Source organism: Zea mays, chromosome 3, assembly GCF_902167145.1.
Source record: "Zea mays cultivar B73 chromosome 3, Zm-B73-REFERENCE-NAM-5.0, whole genome shotgun sequence".
Lineage (NCBI taxonomy): Eukaryota > Viridiplantae > Streptophyta > Magnoliopsida > Poales > Poaceae > Zea > Zea mays.
Window position 1 is genome coordinate 144,880,349 of NC_050098.1, and position 16,447 is coordinate 144,896,795.

At 44.1% G+C, this 16,447-nt stretch overlaps 1 protein-coding gene across 1 annotated transcript; it reads left to right on the forward strand.

Moving 5' to 3' along the window:
* The first annotated feature begins 10,719 nt into the window (after nt 1-10,719).
* On the forward strand, nt 10,720-11,592 carry LOC103650674 (Protein YLS9). Its single transcript, XM_008676235.3, has one exon. It carries the CDS (start codon nt 10,825-10,827, stop codon nt 11,437-11,439), a length of 615 nt encoding a protein of 204 aa, XP_008674457.1. The 5' UTR covers nt 10,720-10,824; the 3' UTR covers nt 11,440-11,592.
* Nucleotides 11,593-16,447: the final 4,855 nt, after the last annotated feature.

Here is a 16,447-nt window from a genome sequence, read left to right on the forward strand (position 1 = left end):
CGGAGTTCGGAGCTAAAAGTTATGGCCAAAATACGGCAAGCGGACATGGGTTGTCCGGTGCACACCGGACCGTCCGGTGCGCCATGTCCGGTGCGCCATCTTCGGAAGCTCCAATGGCTACTTTTAACGGCAAGTACACGTGGCATGTCTGGTGCACCACCGGACAATCCGGTGCACCTGTCCGGTGCGCCACAGAAAGCTGCAGAACTGCTTTCCAACGACTATATTTGAGTTGGGGCCTATATATACTTCATCCAACCGACCATTTGGAGGTGTGGGAGCCCAAGAGACATACCAAAACATATAGTAGACATTTCCAAGTGCTTTTACACCCAAGTGCTTAATAGAATCACTCGGTGATTAGCGTAGGTGCTTTGCGAAGTGCTTATGTTAGTTAGACCGCTTTAGCGCTTGCTCTAGGTGAACCCTAGATTGTTGAGTGAGTTTAGATAAACCTCACAACCCCTCGGCTCTTGCGTGAGCTATTGTAATTGTACCGAGTGGGGCGATTGTCTTGCGATACCGTGACAACTGCGTTTGTGTCACGGCCGCCACCGTGTACCGGAGGGAACGAGGCCCGCTGCGTTTCGGCCGGAAGCTCGATAGTGGAGACGGCGGGGAGCGTCCGAGAGGAGCCGAAAGCAGAGCACCACTTGCACGTGGAGAAGGCCCGCGACTCTCTACGGAGTTACTCGACCGAGGTGCTTGGCCCTCGCGTGGGCTTCCCTTTGCGTAGGGGTACCAACGAGGATTAGTCGGGACCTTGCGCGGTTCCGGATACCTCGGTAAAATTAACGGTGTCATCCACGAGAGTTTGCTTCTGTACTCTACTCTTTAAGTTTCCGCATTTATATTAAGCATTTAAGTTTCAATCTTGTAGTCATACTTATTTAGTGTAGATTGAAACTTAGCCATTGCGCTAGAGATAGCAACACTTAGACAAAACCTAATTTGCACATTCTAGTTTAACTATTTGCATAGGTTTTGCTCTAGGGATTTAATTGTGGCCTAGTTTAGTAAAAGTTTTAGAAGTCCTAATTCACCCCCCCTCTTAGGCGTCACCTGTTTCCTACAAGTGGTATCAGAGCCTGGTTTGGCTCATTTGAAACGCTTTAGCTTCACCGCTAAAAGAGCCGACGCTTTTTAGAGGAAGGGATGGATACCCATAGGCCACCACACTTCGACGACACTAACTTCCCATATTATAGTGCTAGAATGACTTGTTACCTAGAGGCCGTTGATCTAGGTGTTTGGCGAGTCACTCGTGACGGGATGAAACCCCCCAAGAATCCCGAGAAACCCACCACGAGTGAGGAAAAAGAAATTCATTTAAATGCTAGAGCCAAAAATTGCTTGTATGAATCTCTTAGCATGGATATTTTTAATCAAGTATTTACCTTGAAAACTGCTAATGAGATTTGGCTAAAATTGCATGAGCTCCATGACGGCACATCAAATGTCCGTGAGCAAAAACATTGCTTAGTCTTAAATGAGTATAATTCTTTTGCTATGAAAGATGATGAGCTTGTTAGAGACATGTATTCTCGTTTGAATCTAATTATCAATGAGCTGAATTCTATAAGCATTAATAAGCTAGGTGATGCAGACATTGTGAGGAAGATTATCTCTCTGCTACCACAACGAAGATATGGGAGCATCATCACTATCCTTCACAATATGGAGGACTTGAGTAACATGACCCCGACCATTGTGATTGGGAAAATCGCGGCTTTCGAGATGTCGCGAAAAATGTGTCAGGGAGAGGAGCCAACTTCCTCAAAGCCATATGCTTTTGCATGTGATGAAAGGAAGGGCAAAGAGAAGGCTCCCACTCCAAGTTCCTCAAGTGAAGAAGAGGAAGAAGAAAAAAGTGATGATGATGAAGATAATCAACCATGCACATCATCCTCCGAGGACGAAGAAACAATCCGACGCGTCGAAAAGGTAATGGGGATGATCCGCAAGATTAATCTAATGAGTGTACCCCTGCAGGTCGAAGATCTTCTCTATAACATTGACAGGAAAAAGCAAAGAAAGAGAGGGTGCTTCACATGCGGGGAGAAGGGCCACTTCAGGGACAACTGTCCAACTATGGCCGAACCCAAAAAGGAGAGGAGCAAAGGCAAGGCGCTAACAAGTGTCAGAACTTGGGATGATTCTTCAAGTGATGATGAACCTCCAAGGACACGCAGCCACCGATCCTCATCACGCTCATCACGGCCATCACACAAATGCCTTATGGCAAGAGGTAAAATGAGCATTCCATCCTCTAGTGATGATAGTAGTAGTGATGATGATGGTGAGGGAAAGCCCTCCGTAGATGAACTTGCGGAAGCCGTTAAATTTTTCCAGGATGTTTGCACTAAGCAAAAAGCTCAACTTAAAACTTTGAAAAATAAGTTGATTAGCTCCCAAAATGATTATAAAGGTTTGCTAGAAAAATTTGAAACTTTTGCAAACTTAAATTGTGAGTTGTCAACTAAAATTGAGCTATTAGAGTCTAGTGCTCCATTCACTGCTACCGATGATGGCCTTATGAAAAAGAATGAAAAACTTAAGGCTAAGTTAGCTAGCTCTCAAGAAGTTATTGAAAATTTGATAGAGAAAATGGAAATTCTTAGCATACACAACAATGAGCTAACTACTAAGATAGAAAACATTGGTAGCACCCCAGGAGCATCTTTAGTTGAAATTCCTGAAATTATTAAAAAGGATGCTTCTACTTCTTGCTTTGATTTAATTGATGAATCTAACTCCTGCAACCAAGTTCTTGTTGAGAATATTGTTGTAGAAACATGTTCAGATGAGGTTGCAAAGGAAAATGAGCAATTAAGGCAAGAAGTGGCTCGCCTTGGCAAGGCTTTGTATGACAAGAAAGGCAAAGCCAAACAAATCCGACCTCCATAGGATAACACCACTGCGGGAGTGAACAAGCCTTTGGAGGTAGAAACTGTGATTTGTAGACTATGCCAAAAGGAAGGCCACAAGTCTTTCCAATGCAAGGCGATGACCGGGGACAAGCAAAAGCAAAAGCTCAAGCAAAAGCCATCAAGCAAAATCTATAACACCTACATCAAAAAGGTGGACAAAAAGGCTGCTACACCATATTTGATCAAGAAGAAAAAGAATGGAAAGGTGATAGCAATCAAGGCCAACAAGCAAGCCAACAAAGTAAAGGGGGCCAAACGCATCTGGGTGTCAAAGGAAATAATTTCAACTATGAAAAGCACCAAGAAGGTTTGGATCCCGAAAGGGAAGTGAGTGGACCGAAGGTCGTCGGGGAATTTGGAGACTTGGCAAAGTTGGGATGTATTACATGGGATACATCATGTTGGATCAAGTTTATTGCCAAGTGGGTTAGTGAATATTTTGGACCCAAATTTCCCCACCCATGACTAAGGTAACTAGATTTATTGTATTCCTTATTTTTAGATATGTGTATCTATTTTCTTGTATCTAGTTTTACCTTTCATGCCTAGTATTTCATTTGGTACTTACTTTAGATTAACAATGCATGCATACTAGGTAAATCACATGGTAGGGTAACTCGTTCTCAATTCATATTCTTGAGCAAACCTACATGGTTTAAAATGTTTAATTAAGCACGACACATAGCTTATTTAACATCCCTAAGTAAATGACACTAATACATCAAAAGCTTATATCCTACAATTGGTATCATTTAACTTATATGTGCCAAAGCTCGGATTATGGATAATCTGCCCCTCTTGATATCAAATCAAAGTGCATGTATCCTACAAGTATTCAAAACTTGTATGCACACTTTCAAGGGGAGATTACTCTATAATCTAAGTCTTTGAGACTAATACCTGTTTTCAAGTCTATTTCATGTAGTAGTCTCATTGTAAGGAAAATGAAGTCCCTGGAGAAAGACAACAAGCTTCCCCTGCAAATCTACAAGAATTCTTATCTCTCACAAGCCTGCCATTGTCTTCAATTGGTCCACAATTGAATTTCAATTGGTATCCTTGAGACTACATTTAGTATCATTTACATGTCTTCTCCAATATTTGATTAGACTATATTTCATATATTATACTTCCCATGTTGCTATAAATGCATATACTATTAACTCATATTTTGTTACCTATGCATAAGGGAAGTTAGTCTATTCAAATTATGTCTTGCACCTCTATTTCTCACATGTTTTTTCCTAAGTAGAAGATCTCTGTCAGGGGGAGTTTTTCTTCGTCTTTAAAGGAGGAGAAAATTCTTTCTAAAGGAGAACACTCATTTAGGGGGAGTAATCTTTTAGTGCTTCTATTGATATTAATTGATAATTCTTTAGAGAGGGCAAGTCTTATTTGCTTCCTATATGCTTTTAATATCTTCCTTTTCAGTGGTTGATGCCAAAGGGGGAGAAGTTGTAGGGACCAAAGCAATGAAAATGTCATCAAACACCAAACACCACCAAATTAAAATTTTGATCTTTCAAGTGGTTTTTGCATTTTGGTCTAAAATAGGAAGTAAGTGAATTATGGAGTTAGGAGGAGGCTTAAGTCCATAATCTCACATTATGGGGGACAAACATGCATCCTAGCAAGTAGATTGTATATTTATATTCAAATGTTTGTAATATTTGCTTGCTTTGGTTGTGTTGTCATCAATCACCAAAAGGGGGAGATTGTAAGGAAAATGGACCCCGGGCCATTTGGCTTAATAGATTTTGGTGTTTGATGATTAACACAACATGTGAACTAATGTATTTTCCAAGTGTTTGTATGTTGTAGTTCACATGATGCGAAGTGGATTGGACTGAGGCTCTGAGGATGCAACACCTCAAAAGAAGACATTATAATACCCATATAAGACATTACAAAGTCATATTGAAGACACTTAACACATGCTAAGAGTCCAACACATCAAGAAGTAGAAGTGAGATACAAAGATGCAAAACAAAAGTGAACTTGACAAAGTTGAGAGGAAGGACTGACTGAATTGGAAGTGTTTCACAAAATCAAATCTACTCAAACTGAGATGGCTTCAACTCTGAGATGTAGATAATTTTATAAGCTTTCCAAAAAGTCCAAGATCATCAAAATCGGAGTTCGGAGCTAAAAGTTATGCCCACAATACGAAGTCGGAATTGCTGAAAAAACAAGAGTAGCATATGGGATGTCCGGTGCACACTGGCCTGTCCGGTATGCCAAATTTACTCAAACTGATATGGATTCAACTCTGGGATGTAGAGAATTTCATAAGCTTTCCAAAAAGTATAAGATCATCGAAATCGGAGTTTGGAGCTAAAAGTTATGGCCAAAATACGGCAAGCGGACATGGGCTATCCGGTGCACACCGGACCGTCCGGTGCGCCATGTCCGGTGCGCCATCTTCGGAAGCTCCAACGGCTACTTTTAACGGCTAGTACACGTGGCATGTACGGTGCACCACCGGACAGTCCGATGCACCTATCCGGTGTGCCACAGAAAGCTGCAGAACTGCTTTCCAACAACCATATTTGAGTTGGGGCCTATATATACTTCACCCAACCGGCCATTTGGAAGTGTGGGAGCCCAAAAGACATACCAAGGCATATAGTAGACATTTCCAAGTGCTTTTACACCCAAGTGCTTAATAGAATCACTCGGTGATTAGCGTAGGTGCTTTGCGAAGTGCTTAGTTTAGTTAGACCGCTTTAGCGCTTGCTCTAGGTGAACCCTAGATTGTTGAGTGAGTTTAGATAAACCTCACAACCCCTCGGCTCTTGCGTGAGCTATTGTAATTGTACCGAGTGGGGCGATTGTCTTGCGAGACCGTGACAACCGTGTTTGTGTCACGGCCGCCACCGTGTACTGGAGGGAACGAGGCCCGCGGCGTTTTGGCCGGAAGCTCGATAGTGGAAACGGCGGGGAGCGTCCGAGAGGAGTCGGAAGCGGAGCACCACTTGCGCGTGGAGAAGGCCCACAGCTCTCTACAGAGTTACTCGACTGAGGTGCTTGGCCCTCGCGTGTGCTTCCCTTTGCGTAGGGGCACCAACTAGGATTAGTCGGGACCTTACGCGGTTCCGGATACCTCGGTAAAAATACTGGCGTCATTTACGAGAGTTTGCTTCTCTACTCTGCTCTTTAAGTTTACGCATTTATATTAAGCATTTAAGTTTCAATCTTGTAGTCATACTTATTTAGTGTAGATTGAAACTTAGCCATTGCGGTAGAGATAGCAACACTTAGACAAAACCTAATTTGCACATTCTAGTTTAACTATTTGCATAGGTTTTGCTCTAGGGATTTAATTGTGGCCTAGTTTAGTAAAAGTTTTAGAAGTCCTAATTCACCTCCCCTCTTAGGCGTCACCCGTTTCCTACAGTTACCTAACGACATCTAGTACTTGCCACGCCAAGGGTTGGTGTGTGGTCATGGTCAATGAATATTTCTAATGATTTTCTAAAGAGAAGAAACAATATATATATATCGGCCTGAGTGAATCTTCTCGGGTTTATTCGTTTTTTTCTTGTTTCTCACATTTTCCATGTAAATACCTTGCATGGAGGGGAATTAATATATCTAAGATTCAAGTGAAGATATTATTAATCCCCACTCCAATTCGTTTAATTAGACAAGAGAGTTTCCTACCACTAAATCCTACTTATATGAACACCACCTTCGAAAGAATGAGCCTATACATCTTAAGATTCACAAAGGGGGTATTTGTTGGGATTATAATCTGTCCAGATTACATAATCCAATAAATAATCTGGTGAACTAAGTGTTAGTTCAAAATTTATTGGTCGACAGATTATAATCTCAAACAAACACACCCAAAGTCATCACAAGCGTCTCACTATCGATGGGAAACATCACCAATCATTAAAACACTACTAAAAAGGGTGTTGGCGCCGATCTGGCCGCCAAACACTAGAACGAACCATACGATGGTGCTCTCTGTGGAGGCGAGGACGGTCCGCGACATAGGGCCGGACGGTCCGCGACCTAGCGCAGGAGCGACTCTGCGTACGTTCGGACAGTCTGTGCCTGGGGCTCGGACGGTTCACGATGGCACATAGGGTCGTCTTCTTTGCAACAGACCTAGATCTCGCCTCACAGGAGGGACCCCATCGGGGAGGAGAGATTCTAGGGTGTCTTGGCATCGGCAGGCCACCCAAGACACCTCTAATTGATGTAGAGCCAAAGAGAGGTGAAAATTCGAGGTAGAGAAAGGCTAAACTAGGGATACTCCTAATGCATAAGGTAAAAACGAGAAGTAGAGTTGATTGGATCAATTATGGAGGGTTTAATCGGTCGTAGCCCTTCATCTATATAAAGGGGGAGGGCTACGTACCGTCCGCTAGGCCCTTTTGGTGCTCAACATATGTCCCCTCCCTTTTGATGGAGGTTGACGAACCAAAAGCATATGCACTACTAGCACCCTTAGAGAAACAATAGATCTCACAAGTCATTTTGTTCTAGAAGTACAAAATAAGTCTGATGCAAGTCACTGGCTTTTCAAACCAATAGGGTGATCATTCAATAGAGCTCTAATGCATAAGACCGTTTTGGATTGCATATTTCTCGGCCCTGATCATCTGATCAATGGATCCAAAGGTATAGAATGGAGGTGCATCGTAGTACCGTTCCACATTTGAACAGGACAATATATCGACGATGAGTAGGTGGATAGAAGGTATCCTGGCATCACTGGATGAATAGGTGGTGCTTGTTGTGTTGCCTTTTGGGTCGTTTTATTCAGCCGTTTTGTTTTAGCGGGTGACCGGGGTATCTTTGTTGACAGATCATGCAGAACGGCCTTCTTGCTAGCGTATATGGAGAGCAGTTGATCAAAAGTAAGGCCAACTTTGACCAGACGACCATGTGTGTTAAATGTGCTTTGCCCTTGCATCCCCTTCCTCGCTTTGTGTAGAGACCGACGCCTCTGGTCATGGGCGGACTGTCCGGCTAAGTCAGCCGGACTATTCGCATGAGCACCAGACCGTCCGCGCAGGTGCCAAATAGTCTGTGATGCTCAAGTCAGGGAGCTTTACTCAGCTGCTCGATTGAGCATGCCACTTGGTGCCTCCGGACTTGTTAGTCTTTCTGTCCGGAGCTCTCCGAGCAATTCCTCTTTGTGATATATTCGACGTGCGAGGATCACCAATGATGATTGTTTTGCCTTCGCCTTTATCGGTCACTGTCGGGGACCATAATTAGGGGTACCCTCAAGACTCCTAATTCTCAGCTGGTAACCCCCATCAGCACAAAGCTGCAAAGGCCTGATGGGTGCGACTAAGTCAGGGATCGGTCCATTCGAGGGACTCGATCACGCCTCGCCCGAGCCCAGCCTCGGGCAAGGGCAGCCGACCCCAGAGAATCTATGTCTCGCCCGAGGCCCCCCTCCAGCGACGAACATACTTCCGGCTCGCCCGAGGCCCAATCTTCGCCAAGAAGCAACCCTGGCCAAATCGCCACGCCAACCGACCAAATCACAGGGGCATTTAATGCAAAGGTGGCCTGACACCTTTATCCTGACACACGTCCTCCAGTCGACAGAGCCGAAGTGACCGCAGTCACTTCACCGCTCCACTAACCGACCTGACAGAAGGACAGCGCCGCCTGCGCCGCTCCGACTACTGTGCCACTCGACAGAGTGAGGCTGACAGGCAGCCAGGCCCGGCCTCAGGCACCATAGGAAACTCTGCTTCGCCCGACCCAGGGCTCGGACTCGGGCTCAGCCCCGGAAGACGGCGAACTCCGCTCCGCCCGACCCAGGGCTCGGACTCGGGCTCAGCCCCGGAAGACGGCGAACTCCGCTCCGCCCGACCCAGGGCTCGGACTCGGGCTCAGCCCCAGAAGACGGCGAACTCCACTCCGCCCGACCTAGGGCTCGGACTCGGGCTCAGCCCCGGAAGATGGCGAACTCCGCTCCGCCCGACCCAGGGCTCGGACTCGGGCTCAGCCCCGGAAGACGGCGAACTCCGCTCCGCCCGACCCAGGGCTTGGACTCGGGCTCAGCCCCGGAAGACGACGAACTCTGTTTCGCCCGACCCCAGGGCTCGGACTCAGCCCTGGCCTCATCCGACGGTCTCCGCCTCGCCCGACCCGGGGGCTCGGACTCGACCTCGGCCTCGGAAGACAGACTCGACCTCGACCTTGGAGGAGCCTCCACATCGCCCAACCTAGGGCACAGACCGACCACGTCAACAAGAGGCGCCATCATTACCCTACCCCAAGCTGACTCAGGCTACGAGGAACAAGACCAGCGTCCCATCTGGCTCGCTCCGCCAGACAAGCAATGATGGCGCCCCGCACGCTCTATGACGACGGCGGCTCTCAGCCCCCTTAAGGAAGCAAGAGGACGTCAGCAAGGACTCGACAGCTCCGACAGCTGTCCTTCCGCCAGGCTCCAGCGCTCCTCCGACGGCCACGACACCACACGAACCGGGTGCCAAAACCTCTCCGGCTGCCACGATGGCATGTACTTAGGGCGCTAGCTCTCCTCCGCTAGACAAGTTAGCACTCTGCTACACCCCCATTGTACACCTGGATCCTCTCCTTACGCCTATAAAAGGAAGGACCAGGGCCCTCTTACAGAGGGTTGGCCACGCGGGGAAGAGGACGGGACAGGCGCTCGCGTGAGGCCGCTCGCTCCCTCCCGCGTGGACGCTTGTAACCCCCTACTGCAAGCGCACCCGACCTGGGCGTGGGACAAACACGAAGGCCGCGGGATTTCCACCTCTCTCTCTCTCCAGCTGCCTCCCCCCTTCGCGCTCCGTCTCGCGCCGACCCATCTGGGCTGGGGCACGCGGCGGCAGTTTACTCGTCGGTCCAGGGACCCCCCGGTCTCGAAACGCCGACAGTCACTTTCGGTCGAACCAAGACCTTTTGCTTGCTAGCTCAATTATATTGATAGGAAATGGTTGCGTGTCCACTTGCATTTCCTGAAAATCAACCGACCTTCATTTATGGCCGATTATATCTGTCGACAAAAAACGTTACAATCATTGATGGCATAGAAAAAAGAATTATTCCACTTGTAGCAAGCACATCTCTTTAACTCATCTAGAGGAGGGAAGAGTATGAGTTACTTTAATGTTGCCTTTTTCAATAGTTTGTCAAATATTTTAAAAGTAAATTTAACTTTTTATTGCCAATTCTTTTGAACCGGTTGTAAAGAAGAACAAGATGATGGTTTGGCCTTTGTTGGCCAAACAAGTTCAGCGGTACATATATGTGCGGATTTGTCATCCGAATTATCGCGCTCCACTAGATGTATAGTACGATCGACCGATTTTGATGTTTCTTTATATCGGGTTTCACAGGCCAAAGCCCGCTGATGTAGCCGAGCTACTGAAAAGAACTGAGTGGCATTCAATTTATGTTTTAAGTAGGAGCCTTGCTAGCTGTTTGCCCGCAACATAGATTTGGAGTAAGTGTTAGTTTAAAATTTGTTGTATTATTATGTAATCTAAACAAACACCCCAAAGTCATCACAAGCATCTCACGGTCGATGGGAAACGTCACCAATCATTAAAACACTACTAAAAAGGGCTTCAGACATATAACATTAGTTGAAATCAGATGAACACGTTTCACAAGAAATTCAACCAACTGACCTCTAATCAGTTGTCAGTAGAATATCCGAAACCCCTGATCATTATCTTACCATTTGTTCCCCGGCATCAAAGTTCCAAATCACCAATACGTACACGTACACATATATATAAGGCGGGCCCAATGAAACGAAATCGAGAACACGCACGAACTAGCTAGCGCTCCTCGCTCCTCCCTTCATCGACCACCGACACCAAGGGCATCAATCAGCGCGAGCTCCTCACCTCCGGCCGGCTTCTGTCCTACTCCCCTGTCCACGATGCCCCGAGGCGGGAGCGCGCGAGGGTGCTGCGGGGGATTATGTGGGCTCCCCTTCACCGTTGGCCTCGTCGTGCTCATCTACTGGGCCATCTTCCAGCCCCACCACATCCGCGCCACCGTCGACTCCGCCACCCTCTCCAACCTCACTGTCTCCCACGCCTCCTCACCAGAGGCAGCGGTCTCCTACGACCTCACCGTCAGCCTCCGGCTCCACAACCCCAGCGTCCGCGTCGACATCTACTACGACGCCATCAGCGCCGAGCTCCGCTTCCGCGACGCCGTCCTTGGCGCGGCCGCCAACGACACCTCCCCGTCCGTGTTCTTCCAGCGCAGGAAGACCAGCGAGGTCGTGAAGATGGAGTTCGACTACGGGGGGCCGGGAGGCGGCGTCACCGTCGCCCGCGACGTCGCCGGGGACCTGGCGAAGGAGACCGCCGTGAGCTTGGAGCTGGACGTGCACGTGCGCGTGAGGTACGTGTTCAAGATGTTCAAGCTGCGGCAGAAGCCGAGGATACGCTGCTCGATCAGCATTCCGGTCAAGACGGAGGGCCGGCACCGTGGCTTCGGCGGCACCGTTGCTGCCTCCGGCGACCGGTGCAGTGTCAAGTACTGACAGTGATGATCAAGAGTGTGCTTGGGAGCTTTTCTGTTTGGAGACTAACTACTTTGGTGTGTTCCATCTAATTCATGTAAACGTTTGCTATTAATTGTTGGGTTATTGGTACAAAATATTTCCTTTAAGGCATGTTTGATTGAGGCCTTGTTCCTTTTTCTAGAATTCTATCCAGGAATTGATCTAGCTGATCAAAACTTATATAAATTACACAAGCAAACCGGCTAGGAATCGTTCTAGGTCACCATTACAAGGGAACTGAACAACTATTGAGGGCTTGTTCGGTTAGAGATGTATTAAAAGATGTTTGCAGGGGATTAAATCACTTCCTATTCAATTTTGAAAAGAGAGGGATTTAATCCCATAAATCCATTCAATCCACATGCAAGCGAACAAGGCATGAGGGGGATTAAATCTCTCTCTATTCAAATTTGACTAGAAACAAATTTAATCCCCTTCAATCCACTATTAACCGAACAAGCCTTAACAGCTTTCGAATCCCCTTTCTGTTCTTGAGATCTTGTGATTTGGGGTACGAGATTAGGGTTAGGGTTACTCGATCCATCCTCTCTTTGTGTTCTTGACACACCCAGATTTAAGGATAAATCCAGATATATCTCACATGTGTGCGACCTTGAAGTTTCACACATATGATTACTCAGTGTACAAAAACCAATATTACATCTTTATTACATAAAGAAATTTCTATACAAAAATAAATAAAATAAACAATATGACTGTGATCCTCAACATGCATGGTTGACTAAGAGACGATGACCTATATCTCATTGAACTCATCATAGTAGTCCTCCTTCGGCGGTACCTGTTCCTGACCTCGACACTTTATATAGCAAGTGTTAGCTTGTAACACTCCAAAATCCTATTCTGGATAAATTAGGAAAACTAATTTCATGATTTAAATAAATGTGTTTTCAAATAATAGATTACCTAAAAGATTCTTATGTGTGAACTATCCTTGTGTTAAATATTTATTCACCAAAAAAGAATTAAGTTAAATTATCTCTTAATATAGATTTTACATAAGAAATTATATCCTTTTAAATAAATATGGAAAGATTATAAATTTATTTTATTGTACTTCTAAAATATGGCTATGTTTTTGAATTATTTTCTTTAATAATTATTATTGTAAAACATCTTACATGAATTATTCCTACTAATTTTCATTTGCTTAAATGGATAAATTAATTAATAAAAATGCTTTGCATTCATGTTGAGTTTTTGTTTGTTGCAATTTATACTTGAAATAGAAAATTTAACTCATCTCTAAATTAGACTTAAATTTTAAATTTAAAATAGAAAGCAAAAATTATAAATATAAGCTAATATAATGAATTGATGTATGTTTGGTTGGTTTGTTTGTATACGACGTCCTTTAGCTAAAGTTGATACAAATTAGGGTATCACAATAAGATATTTAAGAAAATACTCTTTTCAGCTCGCGTGTAACACCCAAAAAATTAATTAAAAATTTAAATAAAAATATATTCTAAGATTTATTTAAATTGAAGGACTAATATGATTAGTAACAACAATATTATTGGAATAAAAGAGATAAGTTAGAATTCCTAATATATAGGATATGGTTGTAACAGATAAGTACCAGATTAGATCTTTCTTGTAACAAATTTGGGTTCAAGGTTGTTAGAGTTCCTAATACATAGGATATGGTTGTAACATATAAGTACCAGATTAGATCTATCATGTAACCGCCCACCTCCTAGCCTATATAAATATATGCCACCATAATACCGCAAGCCATCAATCAAAGACTCATCTCATACGTAGCCTTGCAGCAGCCACCGCTCGCCGGTGGGCCTACCCCCGCGAGCAGGATGCCACAGCCCCGTTCTGGCATGAACATGATCGTGCGGGGGAGAAACGGTCCTTGCCGTCGATCCGGTGATGAGCGCTCACAATTGAATCTGAAATACTCCATCGTGATCGAAAATCGTAGCCGTTGATCTCGGATCTATTGGCCGAGATCAGATCGCGGGATCCTTTAATCTCGAGCGTTTGATCGGGATCTGACCGCTAGCACTAGATTCCGGTTCATGACTTTGCGGATCTAATCTCGGGCGTTAAAAATAGATCGAACGACCCCTGGTGATGGATACCACTTCGACCTCGGTAATTTGCTAAAGAGCCCTCTGTTTTATCAGAATCAACCCGTTGTCCAGGGGAGTGTAAAAGTAATTCAGTTGAGGCCCTAGAAATTTACAAATTGATCCCTAGAGCTAGTAAAATTAGTATTAAGTGATCCTAAATCTTATTTAATGCATATCTTTCACGTTTTAACTCTGAATTGACCCGTTTCAGTTGCGCTAGCCTCATAATAAAATTGTCTACACTTTAGTAATATTATTTTATCATATAACATGTTCTAAAAAATAGTTACCTAATTTGTTCAACCTATGTTTATTGGGTTAACATGTTAATATAGTATTTCAATTCGGAGTATCGATAATTTTACTGGAACAAGATTATGTTATAACTTAGCCTAAAGTTGAATCAGTTATTTTTTATATGTTTCTCACATGATTTATAGCACAGAATATATTATTATCATTTAATCACCTAAAACTTCAGAAAATCATATCTTTATAACTATAACTCCAATTTTAGTAGTTCTCGAACCTATGATCTCGTAGCAACACGTAGATTATTATTATACATTTTGTTCTTATGTTTGGTGTGATGTTAATTTTGCCTATACCATGTTTGTCTGTATTGCTACGACTAGCAGCGAGGTTACGAGTCACCTGAAGAGCAAGTTGGTACCTAGAATCTCAAGTCCCAGGCAAGTTGTGCCCTTGATCACTTCTTTTATCCAGTCATGTTCTTATTAATCTTAATGATCTGCATAGGTTAATTTTGATGGGACCCAATAGGTCACCCTAGTTTGGCTATCTTTATACCTTGCTTACCACTGAATTCTTGGGTAGTACCTGCTATTGCTTTATGTGTTTTTGGGTATTGAGATACATATTATTCACGATCATACTTTTATTATCAGTTTGTTATTTACTGTTCATGATAAGATCATTATGTTAATTGGAACATGGAGCGACCACCCGGGAAAACAATGCTACCACAAGGGTGGTATGGGACGCCCTTAGCTGACTAATTAGGAAAGCTAGTGGAGGACTACCTTACCTGAAAGGGGCAAGGGCAGTAGGGGAGTGGTCAGTGTAGGGAAGTCCTCGGGTTGATTTTGCTGTGATGGCGGTCAGGCGAGGGATCCCTGCACTGGAGCTTCCTAGAAACTGTAGCGGGTTTTCTGAAGCTAGTGGAACTTTGTAAATGCCTAGTAGTGGAACCCTGCCTCGCTTCCTTGGTAGAGGTGTACGGGGTCCGATGTAACACCCTGGGCTTTAAGGGACAAAGCCGGGTGCATCTCATACATGCGCCAAAGAAGACAACATATATAATCACAGAGTGTATAGAGATAAATGTCACAATAATCAGAGTATTTAATACATAGCGGAAGACTTACAAAAATAAAAGATAAATATAACAGGATCTAAAATCTATCCTTGGCGCCAGAAAGTCAACTGGGAGACGCCACCTAGATCGAATCGAACTCCTCGATGTGCGGCTCCTCTTGAACCACCTGTACTTCTCCTGTGGGGGGGGTGTGAGACAGCAAGAGTGAGCTCACACATGTTCATCGCTCAACAAGTTGTGGGGAATAATGTGACATGAACTCACCAAAGGTGGGAGCTTATGAAGTGTAAGGCTTATCAAAGAAAATGGTTAAAGCTGAGCATTGCTTTTAATGTTGGTCAAACTTTTATTAGCAATTACTAGATGTAAGTAAATACCAAACCATAATAAATAATAGAACAAAATTAATAAATAATTCCATGCAAATGCATATGACAAATTGAGTTTAGGTTCCATAAATTAATCATGTGAGGGTCCGAGCCGCTCATGGCCGTGAGCACGGCTAGTATACTAGTTTTACACTCTGCAGAGGTTGCACATCTTTACCCACAAGCCGTGTTACCCATCTGCCAAGGGGTCATGAATCCCATACACCTCTACCAAGGAAGCGAGGCAGGGTAACACTACGAGGCCTTTACAAAGTTCCACTAGCTTCAGAAATCCTGCTACAGTTTATAGGAAGCTCCAGTGCAGGAATCCCTCGCCTGACCGCCATCGCAGCAAAATCAACCCAAGGACCTCCCTACACTGACCACTCCCCTACTGCCCTTGCCCCTTTCGGGTAAGGAAGACCTCCACTAGCTTTCCTAGTTAATTAGCCAAGGGCGTCCTATTAAACCCTTGTGGTAGCACTGTTTGCCCGGGTGGTCGCTCCATGTTCCAATTAACATAATGATCTTATCATGAGCATAAATAATATAACAAAATAATTGGAACATGGATATAATAAAATATTAATCCCAAAACCATATAGAGCAATAGCATAACTACCCAGGTGATTCATGGATAGACAAGGTAAAAAGGATAATCAATCTAGGGTGACCTATTGGGTCCCATCAAAATTAAACCTATGCATTGAATAGTGATAATAAAGAATATTATTGGGTAAATGAAAGTGATCAAGGGCACAACTTGCCTGGCACTTGATATTCCAGTTACCAGGGTGATTCTTCAGACCCTCGTGACCTCACTACTAGTCGTAGCAATACAAACAAACATTGTATAGATAAAATTAACATCACACCAAACATAAGTACAAACTGAATAAGAATATTCTACGCGTTGCTACGAGATCGTGGGAACGAGAACCACTAAGATCGAAGTTAAAACAAAGGAGTTATGAATTTCCAAGGGTTTTATGTGTTTAGTACAAGATTAAATAGGATATTAATTTTAATGTGACTTTCATGTCAAAACAGAGGTACTATGTGATAAACAATAATATATTAGAATTATAGAAACTGGAATGGATTGAAAAGGAGTAAAGATGCATTTTCTAGGAATTAATTAAGTTTCTGCAATTAATTTTATATTGAAAATC